This window comes from Tachyglossus aculeatus, chromosome 12, assembly GCF_015852505.1.
Source record: "Tachyglossus aculeatus isolate mTacAcu1 chromosome 12, mTacAcu1.pri, whole genome shotgun sequence".
In the NCBI taxonomy this organism is placed as follows: domain Eukaryota; kingdom Metazoa; phylum Chordata; class Mammalia; order Monotremata; family Tachyglossidae; genus Tachyglossus; species Tachyglossus aculeatus.
Genome location: NC_052077.1, coordinates 24,839,984 through 24,862,562, shown reverse-complemented (window position 1 = coordinate 24,862,562; position 22,579 = coordinate 24,839,984). Strand labels below are relative to the sequence as shown.

General features: G+C 39.2%; 1 protein-coding gene across 3 annotated transcripts; it reads left to right on the top strand.

Moving 5' to 3' along the window:
* The first annotated feature begins 441 nt into the window (after positions 1-441).
* Positions 442-21,502, top strand: MAP9 (microtubule associated protein 9). 3 transcript variants are annotated; one of them, XM_038755192.1, is made up of 14 exons: positions 442-532; positions 2,665-2,761; positions 3,404-3,730; positions 6,109-6,341; positions 7,345-7,456; positions 9,542-9,768; positions 11,409-11,476; positions 12,758-12,926; positions 14,851-14,940; positions 15,435-15,596; positions 15,807-15,952; positions 18,827-18,959; positions 19,263-19,337; positions 21,323-21,340. In XM_038755192.1, the coding sequence occupies exons 1-13, from the start codon at positions 458-460 to the stop codon at positions 19,299-19,301; spliced, it is 1,878 nt and encodes a 625-aa protein (XP_038611120.1). In that variant the 5' UTR covers positions 442-457; the 3' UTR covers positions 19,302-19,337; positions 21,323-21,340. The 3 variants fall into 3 exon arrangements, with proteins under 3 accessions (XP_038611120.1, XP_038611119.1, XP_038611118.1); XM_038755191.1 differs by lacking the exon at positions 19,263-19,337 and having other exon boundaries at positions 2,677-2,761; positions 21,323-21,502; XM_038755190.1 differs by lacking the exon at positions 19,263-19,337 and having other exon boundaries at positions 21,323-21,502.
* Positions 21,503-22,579: the final 1,077 nt, after the last annotated feature.

The window sequence follows — 22,579 nt, the reverse complement described above, 5'->3', positions numbered from 1 at the left end:
CAGGCATACCCATTTAAAAATGAGGGAACTGAGGGAAAAGGGTGTTTGACCAGAACATATATTAATATATATATATATATATATATATATATATATATATATATATATATATATATATATATATAACCTAATATATATAACCTAATTCCAATTTTAACAAAACAAAAGAAATTGCATTTTACAGTAATAGTAATGAAAGGATAAAAACGACTCAAACTGTGGTAGCAGTCACTGTCAGAAAAACATATGTATACAACACATCACACCTAATATCTTAATAATTCTAAGTATTTGAAATTAAAGTTTTCCACCCCAGCCATCTGAGTTTGGGGTGCATACCAAATAATGTGAATGCTAATGCCAAGTGTCAGAATCAAATGCCCAGTGCTCAATAATGAATCTTCTAACCATGTTTAATTGTGCTTTTAAAATTCAGTTTTCCAGACACTTCCGAATCATGTCTAATGAAGTTTTCAGCACCACTTTAGCTTATAACAAGAGTTCAAAAGTCACCAAAAGAACTGCCTTTCAGGTAAGTATTTCAGATGATTTTAGAAAAAAGATGCAAAGAGGATGGTAGTTGATTTCCAATAGAGGAATTACTTCTTGTCATTTAACAATAACTGTGGTATTTGTTACACTTTTATTAGATACTACAACCTGGGGTGGATACTAGATAATCTGATCAGATGAGGTCCTTGTTCCACACAGGGCACCTGGTCTAAATAGGAGAGAGAACAGGTATTCTCTCCCCCATGACCCATTTTAGAGATGAAGAAAACTAGGCAGAGAGAAGTTAAATGTTTTCCCGAGGAAACACAGCAAGCTATTGGCAAGAGCTAGTGTTAGAACCCAGGATCTCTGACTCCCAGGCCTGTTTTCTTTCTACTAGGGCTTGCTGTTTCTCACAGCTTAGTAAACATTATAAAGTTAGCATTGGTAATGTTAAGATATATGTAATAGACCTGTGTGGAAATGTAGTAGCTTTTTTGTTTTGCCCTACTAGTCGGCCTGAACATTTTCAGGACTGATCAGGTACATGTTTGTAGCAGATAAGCAAACCTTCTTGCTTAGTTTCAGAAGTTGTCGGCAGACCAGTTGAAGTCTCTGTATAAGGGACAGGTGATTATTTTGCCTGAAGGCCCACCTATGGACTTTGGAGGCATTTATTCATTCAATCATATTTATTGACTGCTTACTGTGTGCAGAGCACTGTATTAAGCGCTTGGGAAAGTACAACACAATAAACAGCTGAGAAGCAGCTTGGCTCAGTGGAGAGAGCACAGGCTTGGGTGTCAGGTTATGGATTCTAACCCCAGCTCTGCCACTTGTCAGCTGTGTGACTTTGGGCAAGTCACTTAACTTCTCTGTGCCTCAGTTACCTCATCTGTAAAATAGGGATTAAGACTGTGAGCCCCACCTGGGACAACCTCATCACCTTGTATCCCCCCCAGTGCTTAGAACAGTGCATTGCACATAGTAGGCGCTTAACAAATACCGTCATTATTATAAACAATGATATTCCTTGCCCACAGTGAGTTTAAAGTCTAGAGCGGGGGAGACAGACATCAATACAAATAAATAAAATTACAGAGATGTATATAAGTGCTGTGGTACTGGGAGGAGGGAAGAGCAAAGAGAGCAAGTCAGGGTGACGCAGAATAATAATGATGGTATTTGTTAAGCACTTACTATGTGCCAAGCACTGTTCTAAGCACTGGGACTTAGGAAGGCCTCTTGGAGAAGCTGTACCTTCAATAAGGCTTTGAAACGGGGAGAGTTGATCCCTCCTCAGATTTGAGGAGGGAGGGCATTCCAGGCTAGAGGCAGGACATGGGCTAGGGGTCAGTGGCAAGACAGGCAAAATCAAGGCCCAGTGAGAAGGTTAGCACTAGAGGAGCAAAGTGTGTGGGCTGGGTTGCAGAAGGGAAAGAAGTGAGGTGAGGTAGGAGGGGAAAAGGTGATGGGGTGCTTTAAAACCAATGTTGAGGAGGTTTCATTTGATATGGAGGTAGATGGGCAACCACTGGGATTTTTTGAGGAGGGGATTGACATGTAGAAAAATGATCTGGGCAACAGAGTGAAGTATGGACTAGACTGGGCAGAGACAGGAGGCTGGGAGGTCAACAACGAGGCTGATGCAGTAATCCAGGCGGGATAGGATGAGTGATTGTCAACGTGGTAGCATTGTGGATGGAGAGGAAAGGGTGGATTTTAGCGATGTTGTGAAGGTGGGACTGACAGGATTTAGTGAAGGCATTAAGAGGTGAGGATGCAAAATCAGTGCTCCACACTGTTGGGGAGAGAGTGAGGAAGAGTGAGATGTTAAACCAGGAAGGGTTGAGCTTCCATCTCGCTTCCACTTCCGATTGTCTCTGAACGAGTCACAAATGCAGTCAGTGACCCCCCCCCCCCCCCCAACTATTGTTCTTGGGGGTCTTGGCACAGTAGGGGCTGCTAGCCACATACGGGGCTGGCTTGAGCTTGCGTGACTGGGTCTGGGTCGGTGGGCCAGATGCAAATCAATTGGAGAGTCATATTTCCCCCATCCCAACTCTGGCTCAAACTTTGTAAAGACTCTCACAAAGATTGCTGGCAAAGAGCTTCTGGTCCAGGAGTAAATGATTTGTATTAAACATTTTTAAGAGAAAACTTATTTGAAAGACCTTATTTCAGGAGGAACTAAAAGAAGTAATTTCAGTCCGGAAATCCAGGCAGCCAAGTATTGAGTACTCTGACGACTTCACCAGTGATGAAGATGGTAAGTTATCTAAGTATGGAAGTCTTTCCTGGGACTATTTATTCATACCGAGTCATTTGATTTTAAGAATAGAATAGGTAGTTTCATTGATAGCTACGTATGGTCTTATTGCTGTCAAGAAATTTCTTTTAAAAATCTGATTTAGGAATATTTTTAACACTTGAAGCAGCGTGTGGTTGTGTTCAGATGTACGACTGAGATAACAATGATTGATTCCTTTCATTATTTCTGAAACCTTAAATTGCTTTCTAGATTTTAAAAAAGGCAAGCATGTCAAGGATAGTGAAATTCTCTATTATCATTTTATACTTTTTAGATATATTGTAGCTTTATATGCCAACATCTCTTTATAGAATAAATTCCTCATGGGCAGGGAGTGTGTTATATTGTACTCTCCCAAGCAATTAGTACAGGGCCCTGCACACAGTATATGCTCAATAAATACCATTGATTGATTGATAGAATAGTATATCATTAGCTATACTCTGATTTGAAAGTCACTTAAGTTTTGTAGTAGTGACAATGAAAATTAGTCTTTTTAATTAATACCCATAAGGTAATCTTTAATTTCAAATCCAACATTTATAAAATATACATTTTATTTAGTGCTAGTTGTGAAACTTCTTTTTTTTTCATTTTCAGGCACATTGAGAGACGTTTCTGAGACTTCAATGGATGAAAAGACTATTAAGAAAAAAGTCACTAATAAGTTCCATTTATCTGATGATGACAAAAAGAAGTCCCCAAAAGTGACCTACCTGAAAAGTAAAAAAACACATGGCAAAAAAGCCCAGAATGCTCCTACAGTCACCATCAAAAATAAAGAAGTAGCATCTGACTCTCATGACAAGAGTGAACTTAAATCCTTACTTGAAAGCCCGAGTAAAGAAGACAAAACTGAACAAAAGAAAATGAAAGTGAAACCCAAACCTAAACCAAGGAATCGTCAAATCAAAAGTACATCCTCAGGTAAATTAAAAAAAGCTTGTTTAGTTTGGTGCCTAGTTATAACAATATAGGTGTAAAACAGTATTTATCTTTTATTTGAAGAGTTCTGATTAACTTAGTCATGTGTTTCCCACATGAGGATATTACCCCTTCTCCTTTCTTTTTTTTTTTTTGAAATCAATGAGGACAAGGACAATGAGACCGGCCCAACCCTACAAATAAAACAAGCGCCTGCCTCCCAAATCTGAACTCTATTTCAGCCTTGCAATTAGTCATTTGCCAATATCATATGGCATTTGGAAAGAGGCAGAGTCAGCTCACATCCCTCTGGCTGGCCTTCCTAGTGAGCAGCTCCCTAAATAAACCTGGAACCGAGGAGCAGCCATGGAATTCCCTGGTGCAGCCCAAGCTAGGCTGGGGAACCCAGATTTTACTACACCCACAGCACAGAGTCTTGCATGAGGAAGAGCAGGGATTCTTTAATAGTGGAGGACTTGCAAACAACCTTAATATCTGCTTATGCCATAGGAAACACTTGAATTGCCCTCACACCCCCTGAGCAGAGATACTACTGGTTTGCTATGTGACCTTGGGCAAGTCACTTAACTTCTCTGTGCCTCAGTTACCTCATCTGTAAAATGGTGATTATGACTATGAGCCCCATGTAGGACATGGAATGGGTCCAACCTGATTAGCTTGTATCTACCCCAGCTCTTAGCACAGTGTCTGGCACCTAGTTAGCACTTTAACAAATGCCATAAAAAAAGGTTTCTCAGCCTTATTTATGATAATGAGAGCTGGGTTCCATGGAATATCTTAGGTTGGCCAAGCTGTCCCAGGAGCTTTCTTGACTGTTTGCGGTCGGATGTGAGGCAAAGGAGGCCAAATTATCCAAGTAGCAACCAAAATGGGGTTTGGATGATGAGCAATGAAGGGGCCCCTGGCCACTAGTGCCACAGCCTCTTGCTTTTAACCGCTCATGTATCTTTAACAAGAAGTAACAATTTATAGTGACTCATTAGGTGTGAATGCTAATTTATTTAATTCACTACTGATATAACCTGGGGTTACTCACCTTTATATGTTTGCATTTTCACTTACATATGAGAACTGTCATGTGAGACATTCAGATGGCTGTTATTTATAAAGTGGCAGATTAGGGAGCCACTTTTTGTAGACATGATAGATATGAATTTGGAAAAATGTTTTTAACCTTAAGATTACAGCAGAGTTTAAGATTTTCATAGGAAAACAATTTGTGTTGGTGAATCTTCTGTTTTAAATGTTTGAATACTTTACAGTTGTGAGTTTCCGTGCCACGATGAACTCCCAGTTGACACCACTCTTCCTTCCCCCACAACACCTATCCAACCAGCATTGTGCTAACTGATGGAGGCTAGTTGCCCAGTGGACAAATATCAGCCACAGATTGTTGATTGGGCTGCCTGGTCAGAAATCCATGAACTGTGGAACAGGTTTTATTTTGGGCAGGAAACTGAGGCAAACCAAGAAGACCTTGAGAGCCTGTAACAACCGTGAAGGGTCTGCTTCTTTCAGTTTAGAGGAGGCAGGGTGGGCATGGCTGGGCTACCCAGAGATTTCAGTTGATTCATTGGAACTGGGTTTGCCCAAGATCTTCCATAGCCAGTTAAAATCCACGTGGGACCTTCAGAACCTGAACTCCTAGAGCAGTTGAAAGTCCATATATGACCCAGAGGTCAAGCTTTGCCCTGTCGCTTCCACTCTTCCCCCTCAAAAGTCTAGCTATTATTCTATTTTTCACAATACAGCATTCCTCTTCCTTGTTCTGAGAAAATAGCCTTGTGGGCCATTGTGTCAAGTTCATTTTTCCTTGTTCAGCATTGGGAATCTGCCCATCTGGATGCCAGTGAAGCAGCATTTGCTATCTTTGAACCATAGACTGATGTTGTGTGTCTGCACAACATTCTCATTTGGAAGCAAAAAATGTTCTATTTAGGGTAGTGTGGAAGTTTTTTTGGTAGTTCCAGAAAGTTTCAATGAGATTTCAGTCTTGGATATGTCTCTTCTCTTTTTGCAAATTTCATAAAAAATCCCTTACTACCATTCCTCCTTCTTTATATTATAATAACCTCAGAAATGTCAAAATTCCTAAAATGAGTTTCTATATAAAATATGGGATGGTAAGCATAAGTTGGAAATGTGAATTACTGTTACTATTTTAAATTCTAGTTGAAACCTGTAAAGGCATAAAATGGAAAGAATGAAAGAACTGAAATTTTGACTGAATATTTTAGCAGTTTCCTGAAGCATAGGTTTTATATTAGAAACAGGGTGGAGATGCCAGGTATTTTTTTTCAAAGTACTCAAGAAATATTATTTTTAAAGTTTGTGGTGAAATTAACAATTTTATTTTTCAGAGGAACGGATCGGTGGAGTTTCAGTAGATGACAATTTTAAGCCATCACCTCGACAAAGAAGTATCTTAAGAAAGAGCAGCCATGTAGAGGATAAAGAAGTCCCAGGGGAGGACAGTAAAATTAATTTTAGCCTAAAGCCAGCGTCACATTCTGCTCCTTCATCTCTAACCAGGCTGAATGACATATTATTAGAATCTGAGAAAAGGGCGCTGTCTGAAAGTCCCAATCCTGAGGTAACTATTACATTTGAAAAATTTAGTCTCATTCTTTAGTTGCCCTTGTATCACATCACCATTTTATGTTTAAAAAATATTATATGATAGTTGCTTTCACTACCCATAGCCGAAAAGTGACATGAAAGTCTGGCTTGTCTTGAGGAAGGAAAAAAAAAGTTCAACATTTCTCATTAAACTAGAGTCTAAATAATCAATGGTATTTATTGAGCATCTACCCTGTGTGGAGCATTCATTCATTCATGCATTCAATCGTATTTATTGAGCTCTTACTATGTGCAAAGCACTGTACTTAGGAAAGTAATACAGTGGAGTGGGAAGACACAGTCCCTGTCCCCAAGTCTTAGGGTGGACTTTAGAAGAAAAAGGTGTATAAAATAGTAGAACCAAAGTGTACCAAAAATTGGTAGGTGATCTTAATTTTCTTTAAAAAAAGTAAAGCTCTCCCACATGTCTTCCATTTTCTTCTCCGTAACTTCTTATTTATCTTACCCAATGAAATTATGTGCAACACTGTGCAACACAATATTCCGATATCAAGGGAGATTTCAGGACAAAGTTTCCGTCTTGAGAACCTACTTTGGCATGTGCTACAGTGTATTCTAAGACATGTCTGATTTTGATATGTCTGACATATCTAGAGCATATCTGATTTTGACTTCGTATCTTAAAGATTGATTGCAGTTTACACTTATAGCATTATGTGTTTTGGTTAACTTCCCCTGGCTTCCTAAAGGAAGCTAAGAAAAGTAAAATATTTTCCTTTGTGGTAAATTCCTTGAGCATGTAATATGTCTTACCTCTATTATATTCTCCCAAGTGTTTAGTAGAGTGTTCTGTGTATACCACATGCTCAGTAAATACTGTTTACTGATTTGTAGTCTTTCCTCCTCCCCTCTCCCCAAGAATTCAGAAGCATTTTTCTTACACAGTTATGATGTGATATGACTCTTGTGTAACTTCTTGTATAACTGAACTTCACAACCGAATTATCTTTTTTAAGGGACCATGGTTGAAAAGCCCTTCTCCAATATTACCACTTTATCACTCAGTATCCGCTGATGAAAATATTGGAACGTTTTCACCCCTATCTGGAGAAGGCTATTCTGTAAAAGGTATCTGAAAATAGTTTCAGTTTCTATGTTGCATTTTTTTTATCATTGAATTATTAATATTCATCTTTGGAATTTAAAAATACTGAAAGGTGTATATTTATTAAAAATCACATAAATAGGAGCCCAGGAAAATTGATTTTATAATTCATTAAAAAAAATCATCCCTTTTCCTAACAATATGGCCGGCTGACACTTTAGCCTGTGTACAGTGGAACTGTCTCCTATGGAGTGGGCCACTGATTCAATGCGAATTGGCACTGGTGGTTTGAGGTGATTAGCTCTACCCTCACAACTTTTTGGACAAAGTGGGAATCAGAGCCAGCCCACCTCGCCCTCGAGCTATAAGGGGGTCTTGCGAGAAGAGGTGTCCCAAGGGGACCGCTTAACTTGCAATTTCAATCAATCAATCAATCAATCATATTTATTGAGCACTTACTATGTGCAGAGCACTGTACTAAGCGCTTGGGAAGTACAAATTGGCAACATATAGAGACAGTCCCTACCCAACATTGGGCTCACAGTCTAAAAGGATTTACCTCTAAAATTTACCTAATTTACCTCTAAAGCTGGACACCAGTGCCAGAGTTCGGGGCCTGGCTCTTTTTGCCCTGGTTAAGCCCCAGAGCCAAGGGTTTAGCCTCATTTGGTCCAGAGGCAAGAGATATACCCGAAACTGGCACCTTAGGCCCCAGACAAGGCATTTTGGACTCCAACCTGCTTGCCCGAGCTTCAGTCTGGAACACAATGCTTTGCTTGTTTGTCCTCTAAACCTTATATGTGCCGATGTGTCACAGTTTTATCCCAACCTTGTTTCCCTCTGACCTTGCCCCAAGTTGTCCCATCCCTCAAAATTTAAAGTCAGCACCCTAAGAGGACTTTAAACCCATGTCTTCAAAGGTGATACTTAAGACAAATAGAAACTTGGTGGTCAGTCATTTGTATTTATTGAGCACTGACTGTCTGCGGAGCACTGTACTAAGCACTTGGGAAAGTACAACATAACGGACACATTTCCTGCCCACAGCCACCTTACAGTCTAGAGGGTTAGAGAACAGATTACTCCTAAAGAAAACTGAGTATACAAGGGAAACATATCATCAGATTGCAGACCTCAGTGGTAAAGGCCAGCTACTCCCCGAAGATTGCACCACCTGCCAAACACTTCAGCCTAAGAAGCGGTTCCCACTGGGCAGTTCAGCTTGGGTCTGAGTGATCCTCAGGAACAGTTGTGCCGAGGCCTCTTCCCATAAACCCGAGGCAGCATGGTACCTCCAAGGCTGGAGTCACCATGGGGCCTGTGGTCGTGTGGGGGCTGAGGTGGTAGTGGTAGTGAGAGACCTCGCTGGCTCCCTTATCCCAGCAGGAGCCTATCTCAAGCTGAAGTGATGGTGAGTTTGGCGGCTGAACCCAATCCGCTCAGCAACGTACGAGATGTCACCAAGGCCCCCTCTAGAGTATAGGCTCATTGTGGTCAGGGAATGTGTGATATAGTTGAGAAGCAGCATGGCATAGTAGACAAAGCACGGGCCTCGGAGTCAGAAGGTCATGAGTTCTAATCCTGGCTCCACCACTTGTCTGCTGTGTGACCTTAGGCAAGTCACTTCACTTCTCTGGGCCTAAATTCCCTCATCTGTCAAATGCAGATTGAGACTGTGAGCCCCACATAGGACAGGGACTGTGTCCAACCCAATTTGCTTATCTCCACCCCAGTGCTTAGTACAGTGCCTGGCACATAGTAAGTGCTTAACAAATGCCATAATTATTATTATTGTACTCTCCCAAGCTGCTTAGTACAGTACTCTGCACACAGTAAGTGCTCAATAAATAGGACTGACCAACTAACCAAGTGCTAACATTGTGATACTGTAGCTTGAAAACATCACCAGCACACCCCCACAAAACTCCAACAAAAGTATTTTAGTTTTTTCTGTTTTCTTCAAGATAATAATGGTACTGTATTCCCATTTCAATTTTTGTAACTCATGCTCTGTAGACAACTTTGTTTGTGAAAAGACAAGTAAATTTGGCCTTTTTGTCATTTTGAAGAGACTTTCAATTCAGTTCTGTTTCTCTAATACAAAACAGAATGGGATGAAAACCAAAATTATTTGAAATTAGAAGACAGTGACAGGAAGTCTCCCCCAGTCAAGGGACTGATGATGACCACTGAATATGATAAACTAAATCAAATTCAAGAAACTTCTGAACATGATCTTGAAGAAACTGCAAAGAAGTCAGATCAGATCATGGATAATGACATTACAGATGCTCCAACGGAGAGTACAATAACTACTCTAGATGAATCTCTGAAGGTATTTTTGTCAGTTTAATTTATAACTTTCAATTTAAGCTATTTCCATATATCTTTATCCACTTTTTGCATTCCTCACTGCCCTTCTGTAATGGTTTCAGAGTTAACTGAGATACTAAATCATTTCTGATACCTGAAAGGATAAATGCATATACAGCCTGGTAGTATGGTTTTGATTCAATTCAGTGGGCGATTTATATGAGGAAGGACTGCAAAATAAGATTGGTGATGAATGGTGCAGAAACTTACATTTTTCTAAAGGACGATAGGAAAAATACTTGTCAAGTGGCAGAGAGAATTCTCACAAATCATTGCTAGATCTTTCCAGGCTATTAATTGTTTCCTAATAGATGTTTGGGAATGCATTGACTCTTTAAGGTCTCTAAGAGGATCATTGAATGGTACTTGGTGCATTACCTCCTTATGATATTGAAGAAGCAATAACTGGTTATTAACTAGGAAGGAACTGGCTATTGGACATATTAAATAAAAAGTTTCTCTCAGTCCACAGTAGCTAGGGCCAGAAATCCAGTGCCCAGCCAAAGATCTTAATTTGAAATGAACCCAGCATGTCTGTATCTGCGGGTTTGGGCGATCCCCAGGGGCTCAGGCACAAAGGGAACTCATGGACATTTGCATTCCAAAGAGCCGGATAATGCCTGTACCCTATACAAGCACTTCCACCTGCTTAAATATGTCATCTAAAATGGTGAATTAGATGCAGTATCCTGTCTTTTTCAAGTAGTATGTTGTAGCATCTGTGGTAAGAGCTGTATTAAAGCACTGTAGCACTGTAGTTTGGTTTTGATTCAATTCACTGGGCATTTTATATGATGAAACTGCAAAATAAGATTTGTGATGAGTGATGCACCTTTTATTAGTTCCTAATTATAAATCCAACATAAGAGAATTCACAGTGAATATGTTTGTTTGATCTTTATCCATTTGCACAAAATATCATAAAACTATTGTTTGAATAAAAGCAAAATACCAAAAGACACTGCCTTTTCTTGATGGGCTATAGCATTTGGTATTGACCCTCTCTAATCTGTGGGATTACAACAGTTATGTGAATAGCTATTTAGCTGGTGAGTATGTAGTATTCAGACACCATTCAAAAGACTGGAGCTCCTTCTTGTTATTGGAAAACAAGCAATAGTGCCCTCCTTCCCTCATCCTACACAGTCCCCAGTCAGTTAATAGGATGACTGATGGAAACATAAATCATCTGCAGGCAAGGTTGATCAGAGAGACCCAGCCTCACTACAGTCAGAGGGGAGGAAAAAATAGTGTTCAGAGACCACTGCTTCTAACAATGAGAAATACTTTCCAGCTGTCTGTGTTGTCTCAGGGTGATTGGCCACTCTGGAATCACTGCACCTCCCTGCCTTATTGCCTCTCATCCTAACCCTGAGTAAGGGGAGTGGAAAGAAAATGGGAGAGTAGTTTGTGGAAGGGAAAGACTAGTTAGTGGGTGAGAGAGAGGGTGGGTGGATTAATTCAGTCATTGAATCAAAAAATATTTCTGTATCTTGAGGTAGAGTTAACCGAAATCACAAAAAGAGTTGCCATGCATCTCTAATATATTTGTAGAATTCACTGTAGTGATTTTTAAGTTTGAATTTTTTTTTAATTCAATAGACTCCAACTGAAGATAAGAATCAGAAGAACACTGAAACTAAACGAAGAGGGGAACATCTGCCCAGCAGGTAATAATACAAATCCTTTGTTTGCATTGGAGTAATTAGTATTATGATTGTGTAGAAATGATTAAGGATACCCTAATGAGTATTCTCATGAGCCTTTTCTTAGAGATTACCATGGGGGTTCAAGGAAAATATTCCTGAAACAAGTGAAACCCCCTTTTGACTCTTTCCTCCTTTACATCTCCTAGCCAAGTTCTCATCAGACTTTATCTTCTCTTTTCTGGTGGCATGATTTAAACCACAAAGCATGTTACTCTCCTGAAAGTTTTGGTCATCTTATTGCTAGACTTTTAAGATTTATTTATGTTCAATATGAACAAACTGCTTGTTAGTTTTTTTGTTAGCCACAGATCTTTGACTCCCCCCTTTGTCTAGTTCATTTAAGCCTTGAATCCAGTTCTACCCTCTGTTCAGAGGAGAGTGGGTTGGCCTAAATTATGTGAGAAGCAGCATTGCCTAGTGGATAGACACGGGCCTGGGATTGAGAAGGACCTGGTGACTCCACCTCTTGTCTACTGTGTGACCTTGGACAAATAACTACTTCTCTGTGACTCAATTACCTAATCTGTAAAATGGGGATTTCAGACTATGAGCCCCATGTGGGACATGGACTGTGTCCAATCTGACTAGCTTGTATCTACCTCAGTGTTTAGTACAGTGTCTGGCACACATTAAACACTTAACAAATACCATTAAAAAAAAGGCCCTTGCATGAAACTGGGGGTAGGAGTGAAAAGAGGCTGTACCTTCCCGCCTCCATTTCGTGATGCCTTCCTGCACCCAAAATGCATAGCTCCTTTGGGAATGTGCAGACACTGACTTTAGCAATTTACCTGGTAACAAAGTCTCCGCTGTCCACGTTCCCTGCATTATCTCCACATTATGATTTAAAGCTGTGTAACTGCAGGGAGTGGAACAGGCAGCAGTGCTACTGCCTGTCCCCTAGGTTGTGATTCTCCACTTGATATAGATGCCCAGCTGCTTCAAATGGAACAAAGGGAGCCACTTTTGTCTTCCTGGATCCCGGGGCAGGATCTTGCCACATTCATAGAGCCTTGGAGGGGCTAGTAAGACTCACGATTCACAGAACAACAGCCCTTACAAAATATTTATAAAGCACGGCAAAAGCAACGTTCGGTAATTGTCACACTTTACAGTTAATTTTAAAATAATAGATGCAGTTTTCATTGTAAAGGAGCTTTAGTTGTGACAGCTATAATTGCTACAATAGTGCCATTCAATGGACTTGAATTGTAATATAGCATGATCTTTTTATTTCTTTAGATCATTGACATCTGAATATATAAGACAATCTCATGCTAAGAAAAAAACTCCATCTCTAGCAGCATCTTCTCAGTACCTAGGGGTATTAAAGGTATTAGACAACAAGCCCTCACAGAATCAAACCATGGAGATTGACAAAGCAGATTCTCTTAGGGCAGCAGTTTATCAGGTAAAAACAAAATCAGCTAGCATCAAAATGCCCTGCTTATCATAACAGTAATACTAGGTACATGTACTACTCATACATAGCCACAGTTGATTTTAATGCTTACCCTGTCTAGACTGTAAACTCCTTGTGGGCAGGGAGTGTGTCTACCAACTCTGGTGTATTTTACTCTCCCCAGTGCTTAATACAGTGATCTGCACATAGTAAGCATTCAACAAATACCATTGTTTGATTGATACTAGCAGTTGTAAGAGTGTTTATTGAGTACTCACTGGGTAGGTACACTATAGTAAGCACTTGGGAAAGTATAACAGTAGCATAAGACACGTTTCCTGTCTACTAGGAGTGTACATTCTAATGGGGGAGACAGATGTAAAAGTTATTGGGGAGAGTTACTTAAGTAGTTCTATGCTTACAGAAACCATTAAATGGGTACTCTTTCTGCTGCATTTAGTAGACGTGTTTATTATCAGAATAAAAAAATGGTGTTAGTTGATTAGTTGAAATACAGGAGTCCCACATTATCCACTCAAAATTTTCACCACTTATTAACTTTTCCATAGAAATTTTAATCAAACTCTGCTTATTTGTCTCTTTTTTCATTTATTCACTCATGGCAGTGGGTCTAATTTTTTTGTTTTCGGCTATGTATAATTTATCTGCAATTATTGCAAGCCACTAGATGGCAGTTGCTACTATTGCTAAGACACTACAACTGTGATTCTGCTTAGGAAAAAAGGCTCCCGTAATTTCGTTTTCACCCGCCAGTATCCATAAAACCAATTACGGATGAGTAATTAGTGACTGGTAATGTTTCTTCCATTGCAGACATTTTAGTTGAGTTAGTAGTGCCTCTCTGTGAGTATACATTTGATTGTTGCCGACTTGTACTTCCCAAGCGCTTAGTACAAATGCTCTGCACACAGTAAGCGCTCAATAAATATGATTGATTGATTGATTTGGCTTCATTCAGGCTCCTAAATAACTAGGAAAGGCTGGATCCTGGAACAAGGTGTTAGTTGTCCTGGCTTTTACAAATGCACTGCTTAGCTCCAATGGAGTAAAGGGATATAAGATAAACAGTAGAACCTGTCTCTGCCCCAAATCTGGGCAAAGGGATGTGACCAGGACCAAACTGCTAGGTTTTTAAACTCTGGATACTTGTTTCAATTTTAAGAAACCCCTCACTGATCAGGAGTTTGCTTTTATTAAAGTACTTAATTGGATAACTTTTCCAGTTTGTGGGATCAATTTCACTCCCAACTTTCACAAGTTAAGACACCTAACACTTGTTTCCCATGTGATCATTTTTGTATAGTTACAAATTCACAAAGTTAGTTTTCCTATCTATCAGTCATATTTATTGAGGGCTTATTCATTCAATTGTACTGAGCGCTTACTGTGTGCAGAGCACTGTGCTAAGTACTTGAGAGAGTACAATGTAACAGAATTGATAGACATGCTCCCCGCTCATAATGAGTTTATAGCTCAGGCTTACAGTTTTCTGTACAACATTATTTCAAAATAATTAGTTCTACCTAGCATTACAAAACAATATTGCTGGGTGTCTCATTGGTATGGAAACCTAAGTCCTGTTTCCTATTGTTCTAATTAGTTGCCTGTCAACTACAGTTTTCAACAATGTCATTGCCATGCTCTACGAGACTCACTCTACTTGAGTATTTTCTAGACTTACACCATTAAAATCTATCAATGGCATCTACTGAGCACTTACTATGTGTCTAGTACTTTACTAAGTGCTTGAAAGAGTACAGTACAACAGAATGAATTGAATTGTAGCAGGACACAACTACCTGCGGTATTTTTATCTAGGTTTTGTTATGATAAAGTGCAAATAATAATCTTCAACTAAATCAAATTTCTGGAATCTTTAAATTACAATGACCTCCTTCTCTTCCTCTTACAGGAATGGCTGGAAAAGAAAAAAACTTTTTTACAAGAACTTCAAAGGATTAAAAGAAATGAAGCTGAAGTCTTAAGAATTAAGAATGAGCAGGTATGCTTGAAAGTTTGCTGCTTACTACTAGTTATTACTTTAGGCACTGGACTCATTGATAATTGTTTTTTTACCAACTCCCTCGCTAAAGCCAGCAACAACTTTTACATGTCAAATTTTCCAAAAAAGCTCAACACACTTTCAAAAGATGTCAGCTTTCCCTGCTTCTAGGACCAAGCCCATTGGCAATGATGATTTTGGGATTGCTAGAAAGAAAAGAGATGTATAAACACCAGATCTTGTGAATTAACTATATTCAGTCATATTTATTGAGAGCTTACTATATGCATAGTACTGTACTAAGCACTTGGGAGAGTATAATGTAACAATAAACAGACACTTCCCTGCCCAAATGGAACTTATATTTTGATTGTTTCACAACTATTTGACCTGTCAAGACTATTCCAGAGCAGTCTCCACCATCTAAAATTGCTGAACATTGCATCACTTAGCCATAATTATTTCATATATCTTCATTTACTTTTGCCAAACAGAAAGGAGCTTCCAAGAAAGAAGAAGCTTTAGCTTCCTTTAAAGCCTGGAAGGCAATGAAAGAAAGGGAAGCAAAAAAAATGGCTAAAATGAAGAAGCTTGAGGAAGAAAAAATTAAACGATCAGCGGAGGAGACTGCTGAGAAGAAAGGAGAAGCCCAAAAGGCAATGAAACATTTCAGTTTAACTTTCATGAGATCTTTTTTTAATGGGATTTTTATCTAAATTTGTGATTTAAGGGGGCAGTATTCGCTTTTTTATATCATTGACATTTATAATGAATTCTGAAAATCTTAGAGAAGCACAAAAATAGATAGGAGGCAAATTTTTTTAAAGTCTTTGAAATGGTAATTTAAAATATTGTATTTTGTTTAGGCTTTTGAAAAATGGAAAGAGCAAAAGATGGAGGACCTAAAAGAGAAAAGTAAAAAGGCAAAGCAATTTGAGAGAGAAAAGAAAAAGAAAGCTGAGGAAATTGATGCTGAAAAGAAGAAAGTCAACATTTTAGCTGTTGAAAAATGGTAAATCATCAAATGGGGAATAAGAAGGGCAGCTTGTGTATTGTTTTGTGTTATACAGAAACCAAGACTTAAATTCCTCAAATTATCTTTAAATGGTATTTAAGTGCTTACTGTGTGAAGGTACTGTACTAAGTGCTGAAGTAGATTTAAGATAATCAGGTTGGACAGTCCCTGTTACGTGTGGGGCTCTGTTTTGGTCCTTTCAGTTCTTTAGTTCACATTTAAAAAAATCCGATAATTATATTGCCTACAGTGGCACAAATTGTTCATACTAAAGTCCAAAAATTATTTAGTCATTAGAAATTTTAAGAAGTGTACTGACCAACTTTAGCATGCCTATATTTCTAGAAAAGATCATATACAATTTTTCTAGTGTATCCTCTCACCACTTAGAAGCAGTGTGGCTCAGTGGAAAGAGCGAGGGCTTGGGAGTCAGAGGTCACGGGTCCTAATCCCGGCTCCATCGCTTATCAGCTGTGTGACTTTGGGCATGTCACAACTTCTCTGTGCCTCATTTACCTCATCTGGAAAATGGGAATTAAGACTGTGAGCCCCATGTGGGACAACCTGATTACCCTGTATCTCCCCCAGCGCTTAGAACAGTGCTTGGCACATAGTAAGCACTTAACAATTACCAAAATTATTATTATGACCACTTGAAATAAATTAAATGAATACATTAATATAGGCAACTGGAGATAGTTCTTCATGTTTACCGTTTTGTATCTTTAGAAAGTGCTCAAGTTTGAAGTGAATCCAAAGAAAGTCTGAATTATTTGGTGTAAAATATTTTATTTTATCTTTTTTAGCAATTTTCTCCCTTCTTAATGCTACAGAAATGTAAAATAACTTGCTTGTAACTTTGCTCCTAAGATCATTTGAAAGTGCTTACTTAGTACAGTACTTTGCATACAGTAAGCACTCAATAAATACAATTGACTGAATCACTTAAGACTTTCCACAATGTAGGTCACAGCACCCTGAGTCCCCCTAAAGGGCGCTTATATCCCCCAACCTGGTAGAAACTTTGTCTTGTATTTCTTTACATTATTTCATCTTTCCTATTGTGTCTACCCACCATATCTTTATGTTGTGAGCTCCTGGAGGGCCAGGGATGATGTCTGTCACCCATGTATTTTCTCCCAGTGCTTAAGCACAGGGCTCAGCACAAGGTAAGCACATAATAAATACTATTACTACTACTTCTAGAAGGAGTATGGATTTAACCCCAGCTTTTTCACTTGCCAGCTGTGTGATCTTGGGCAAGTCACTTAAGTTTTCTGTGCCCCTGCTTTGTCATCTGCAATATGGGGATTGAATTCCTCCTTTCCCTCCTGCTTAATCAATCGATCCATCAATCATATTTATTGAACACTTACTGTGTGTAAAAGCATTGTACTAAGCACTTGGGAGAGCACAATATAACAGAGTTAGCAGACACAAAAAACAAAAAATGAGTTTATAGTCCTGAGGGGGAGACAGACATTGATTTACATAAATAATAATAATTATGGTATTTGTTAAGCGCTTCCTGTGTGCCAAGCAGTCTTCAATGATGGATATGTACATAAGTGCTGTGGGGCTGACGGAGGGGTGAATAAAGGGACGAAATGCAAATAAAGGATGCCACAGAGGAAATGAGTGTTGTAGTCAGGGAAGGCCTCTTGGAGGAGATGTGCCTTCAATAAGGCATTGAAGATGGGGAGAGTAATTATCTGTCAGATATGAAGAGGGAGAGGGTTCCAGGCTAGAAGCAGGGCATGGGCGAGAGGTAGGTGGCGAGATAGACGGGACAAGTGAGTACACTGGCAATATAGGAGCGAAGAGTGCGGGCTGAGTTATAGTAGGAGAGCAGCAAGGTGAGGTAGGATGGGGCAATCATCATCATCAATCGTATTTATTGAGCGCTTACTATGTGCAGAGCACTGTACTAAGCGCTTGGGAAGTACAAATTGGTAACATATAGAGACAGTCCCTACCCAACAGTGGGCTCACAGTCTAAAATGGGGAGACAGAGAACAAAACCAAACATACTAACAAAATAAAATAAATAGAATAGATATGTACAAGTAAAATAAATAAATAAATAGAGTAATAAATATGTACAAACATATATACATATATACAGGTGCTGTGGGGAAGGGAAGGAGGTAAGATGGGGGGATGGAGAGGGGGACGAGGGGGAGAGGAAGGAAGGGGTGTAAAGTCGTTGGTAAGGAGTTTCTGTTTGATGTGGAAGTGGATGGGCAAGCCCCTGGAGGTTCATGGGGAGTTGGGGAACATGGACTGAACATTTCTGTAGGAAAATGATCCAGGCAGTAGAGTGAAGTATGGACTGGAGTGGGGAGGGATAGTAGTCAAGGTGGGTTAGGATAAGTGCTTAGACTGTGAACTCCATGTGGAATAAGAACTTCGTCTAACCTTATTATCTTCTATCTACCCCAGTGTCTAGTATGTAATAAGTACTTATACTACAGTTATTAGTACTACAGCTCAAAATGAGATTAACTATGCACTTTAAAAAGTAGGCAAATTTGCTTGACCACTAAGCTCATTACACATCTTATTCCTTTTTAAAAACTTGAAGATTGAAAGTTTTTGGTTGTTGTGTGAGATTTATCATCTCAGTTTCTCCAAGTGTGCTGCAAACACTGAAAGCAACTTTCCTACTCAGCCATTTAAATTAGCCACCTGTTTATTAAAAAACACTGTATTAAGCACTTGGGAAAGCATAACCAATACAAAACACATGTTCCCGGCCTTCTAAGGAGTTTAAAATCTAATCGAGGAGCTTAATTAAAGAAACTTAGGAATTATTTATTTATTTATTTATTTATTTATTATTTACAAATGTATTTGTTTTATGTTATTCAGGAATGAAAAAAAGGAGATTCTTTTCAAGCAAAAGGCAAAAGAGAAAATAAACGAAAAGAGAAATCAAGAAATAGAGAAGTCTGCAAAAGAAGATAAAGACAGACAGGCATTAGATGAATATGAAAGATGGCTGGTAAATATGTATCTCTAAAATCCAAACTAATATTTCTAAGACATCATTTGCAAATATGATTTCTATTGATCAGATCCCACACTTGCTTACATCTTCGTGTTTTCCTAAAGATGATCTCATGGTGGCAGTAGCCCCCCATTTAAACTGCTCTAGTGTAGTGACTTCCTTAAAGAACATTTGCTTGTCGATCAAGCAAGTAGAAAATATGATTATTTTCCACCTGCCTTGTTTGTATATATCAGAGCATTTTGAATTTTAACAGTTAGTGAAAGTGCAGTGTTCTTGTCTCCAATTTGCTGTCAGGAAGAGCCACGTGCGAAAGGTGAAGTGAACACGGCATAGATGAAGCAAAGAGTAGTCGCAGCACCAGCTGCAAAAGTGAGTGAATTTAGCATCACAATTAGAGTACTTGTTAAGAAATAATACGGCTTTTTATCCCCAGTATGAAGCCCATACCTGAATAGCAATATGTTTCGTTTATATCGCCCAGGATTTACAATTCAGAGCAGTTTATTGACATTGTGTGCAGTAGACCTTAGTGGAAAGAGCATCATCTTTACTGCAGATCATATTCAAGAGATGTGGAGAGAACAATGTCAAGACCTCTAGTCAATGCTCAGAGCACTTTAATTCTTATTTAGGAAATTTGGAGGGGTGAGGGGTCCTCGCTTCTGGCCAGTGCAACAGGCTGAGTGTTCAAAATTCTTGAATCACTCTAATACAAGTTGCTATACCATCATAACTAATCTGGAAGCACATGTCTGTGGGAAGCAGCATGGCATAGTTGGAGGACCTAGGTTCTAATCCCATCTCTGCCATGAATCTGATCCGTGACCTTGGACAAGTCACTTAACTTCTCTGTGCCTCAGTTCCCTCATCTGAGGATTCAATACCTATTCTCCCTCTTATACTGTGAGCCCCACATGGGACCCAATTATCTTGTATCTCCCCCAAGACTTAGTACAGTGCTTAGCACACACTAAGTGCTTAACACCATATTATTACTATTATTATTATTCCCAAGAAGACACACAGATAATCAGAAACTGTTTCTCAGAATAAGTTAAGCAGTAGGTGTGGAGAAGACTGAGGTTATTAAGAATCAGCTCACACCTGGAAAAACCTATTGTCGGACAAGTTTTGCCATCAGCAACACAGCGCAGAATGCTATCACCGAATTATGTCAAAATTAATTACATTTTCCAGTGATGCAAGACTATAACAGAGGAGGAAAAAGAATCAAGCAAGCTATTAAGCCTTTGGGTAGACTAAAATTAAGTGTGTGGCACCAACATGGCAGCCCGTTGTTGGGTAGGGACCGGCTCTATATGATGCTGACTTGTACTTCCCAAGCGCTTAGTACAGTGCTCTGCACACCGTAAGCACTCAATAAATACGATTGAATGAATGAATGAATCAAGAGTATGGACAACAACATATATAACATAGTTAGTGTAAGGGTATACATAATCCCTGTCTTTAGGAAACATGTTAAAATGGACAAACACAAGTATATCATTAACACCCAAATTACAAAGAAGGCATGGATTACATAAAATACCCAAATATCCAATAACATAAACAGAAATGAGTGATATATGGGTGCATTTTAATGTTCAAATTTAGTGAGTATTTCCTAGGATAATGAGGAAGAGAGATTTGGAATAAAATCCAAAAAGGTTAGAAGGATCCAGGAGAGAGAAGTTGGAGTGTTCCAGGAATAGGAGGCAGGATTAATATGAGGTATGATAAAATGTTTGCTTGATTGGAGGGGAGAGGGCAGGTAGAAGTTTAGGAGTTGGGGGTTTAGGAAGGGTGAAAGAAAGAAGGTACCTTCTATTACAAAGCAAGAATGGGGGTTAGATGGTTGGTTATGAGAAACTTCTGCATTATGTCAGGAATTTTTAACCAGTCAACATCTACCCTGTCATTCCTCCAGAAGTTGGAGGATGGGAGAGAGATCTTGTGATTGGGAGCTGGGGAGATACAGTGGGGCAGAGGAGACCAATGGAGTCTTCCTGCTCCATACCCCAGGTTCCCTGAGGTGGCTTTCCAGACACTAGCCCTGCTACAATGGCTACGACCCTTTGTTTTTCAATAGTTCTCAGCAAAGTCCATTGAGAGGATATTTTAGAGCACTGTTTCCATGAGCTGACCAACTTGATTTGAAAGAAAACCAAAATGTAGGGAGCATGGTGGTTTTCAGGCTGGGGTGTGTCTTTAATGGGCTGTGATCAGTAAGAATTTTCTCATACTAGGAAGTATCATAATTTTACTTGGCTTCGTAAGCCTTTAAAATTAAATTGGGGTTTTTACAACTCCACAATTATTGCATAGTGACAACTGTATATTCTTGTTTCCAGGAAAGGAAAGAAAGGACTGAAAAAAAACAAAGGAAGTTTCAAGTTCTTCTTGAAAATAAGACACCTCCTCCTTGGAGCCCTCCAAGCAAAACTGTATCATCAAGAAGCTCTTGAGATAAAAAATCTGCTGCTGGTGCTGCTATTTAACAATAACCATTTTAAAATGTATCTGTGAGCAGGTCTTGCATTGTTTATTTTAGAATGGATATTTAATTTAAACTGCAGGCAGGAGTGTACAGTCCTAAGCATCTTTATCAAACTGAAATCCTCACAGCACTGATGCTCTCTAAAGGGTCAACCCAAGTGACTGGCGGCCACACATGGAGAATTTCACATGTAAACAGCCTGGACTCCCGTGTCTCTTTTCCACTGTTTTTGGAAGGGGGTTGCTGCCGTGTGCTCCTATTCTTAAACAGGGGTATCCAGGGATTCAGCTCGGCGCAAGATAGAAGACATGATCATGAGGGGAGAATTGTTCCCTGCTTCAGAATTCCCTCTGCTTCCTTCCTTCCCAAATGATGGTTCAAAGTGGGCCTCAAGCTCCTGCACTATTGTAAAAGAGTCTGTGGTGTTCAGTCGGTGTGCTCTGGGTAATAATCATCATCACGATTTAAAAGCAAACACATTTTTCTAGTCCATGAACAAGTCCTTTAAGCCCAACTTGTTTTGGCTTAAGGGCTTTATTCTTTGCTAATGTTTACATCTGTGACTCATTTAGTGAAATTTTACTAGTGTAGTAGTAATGCACTCAACCAAGAGTGAAAGCTTTTTGAGGCATTATAATCTTAAAGGTGCTATTAATATTGTGGATGAATAGTACAGTCTGATCTGTTTTTAAACTACAATTCCATGTATTAGACATTGCTACATTTTTTCCTTCTAAATAAGCTTATTTGCCCAAATCTTGGTGAATCTGTTTACTATGCAAAGTAAAGTAGCCGTGATGAGCACGATTACTCGTAGATCCCTAAAATAATCCCAAGAAAGCATTTTATTTTACTGTGTCTCTTCCTTGAGGAAATCAGATAGGAGTCAAACACGGAATGTCTGTAAAATTGGCTTGAGGCAATCATAAACCTTATAAAATGGCCCCAAGTTCTTTCAAAAATACACTACATTCAATTCTCCTGTAAAATGGAGCCTGTGTTCTTTCAAAACCCCATATTAAGGTAAACTAGCATTGTAGTGCTCACCACGTCTGACACCGCATGAGTATGAACAAGTCATTTCTTCCAATTTTACCTTGCAAGGTGTCCA

What these genes read in the sequence shown, in the direction of transcription:
- MAP9 (XM_038755190.1), top strand. Translation starts at nt 458, where the DNA reads ATGTCTAATGAAGTTTTCAGCACCACTTTAGCTTATAACAAGAGTTCA. An exon ending in CTGAAAGTCCCAATCCTGAG is followed by an intron (nt 6,342 to 7,344) that starts GTAACTATTACA and finishes ATCTTTTTTAAG; the next exon opens with GGACCATGGTTGAAAAGCCC. An exon ending in AGAAAGGAGAAGCCCAAAAG is followed by an intron (nt 15,597 to 15,806) that starts GCAATGAAACAT and finishes TATTTTGTTTAG; the next exon opens with GCTTTTGAAAAATGGAAAGA.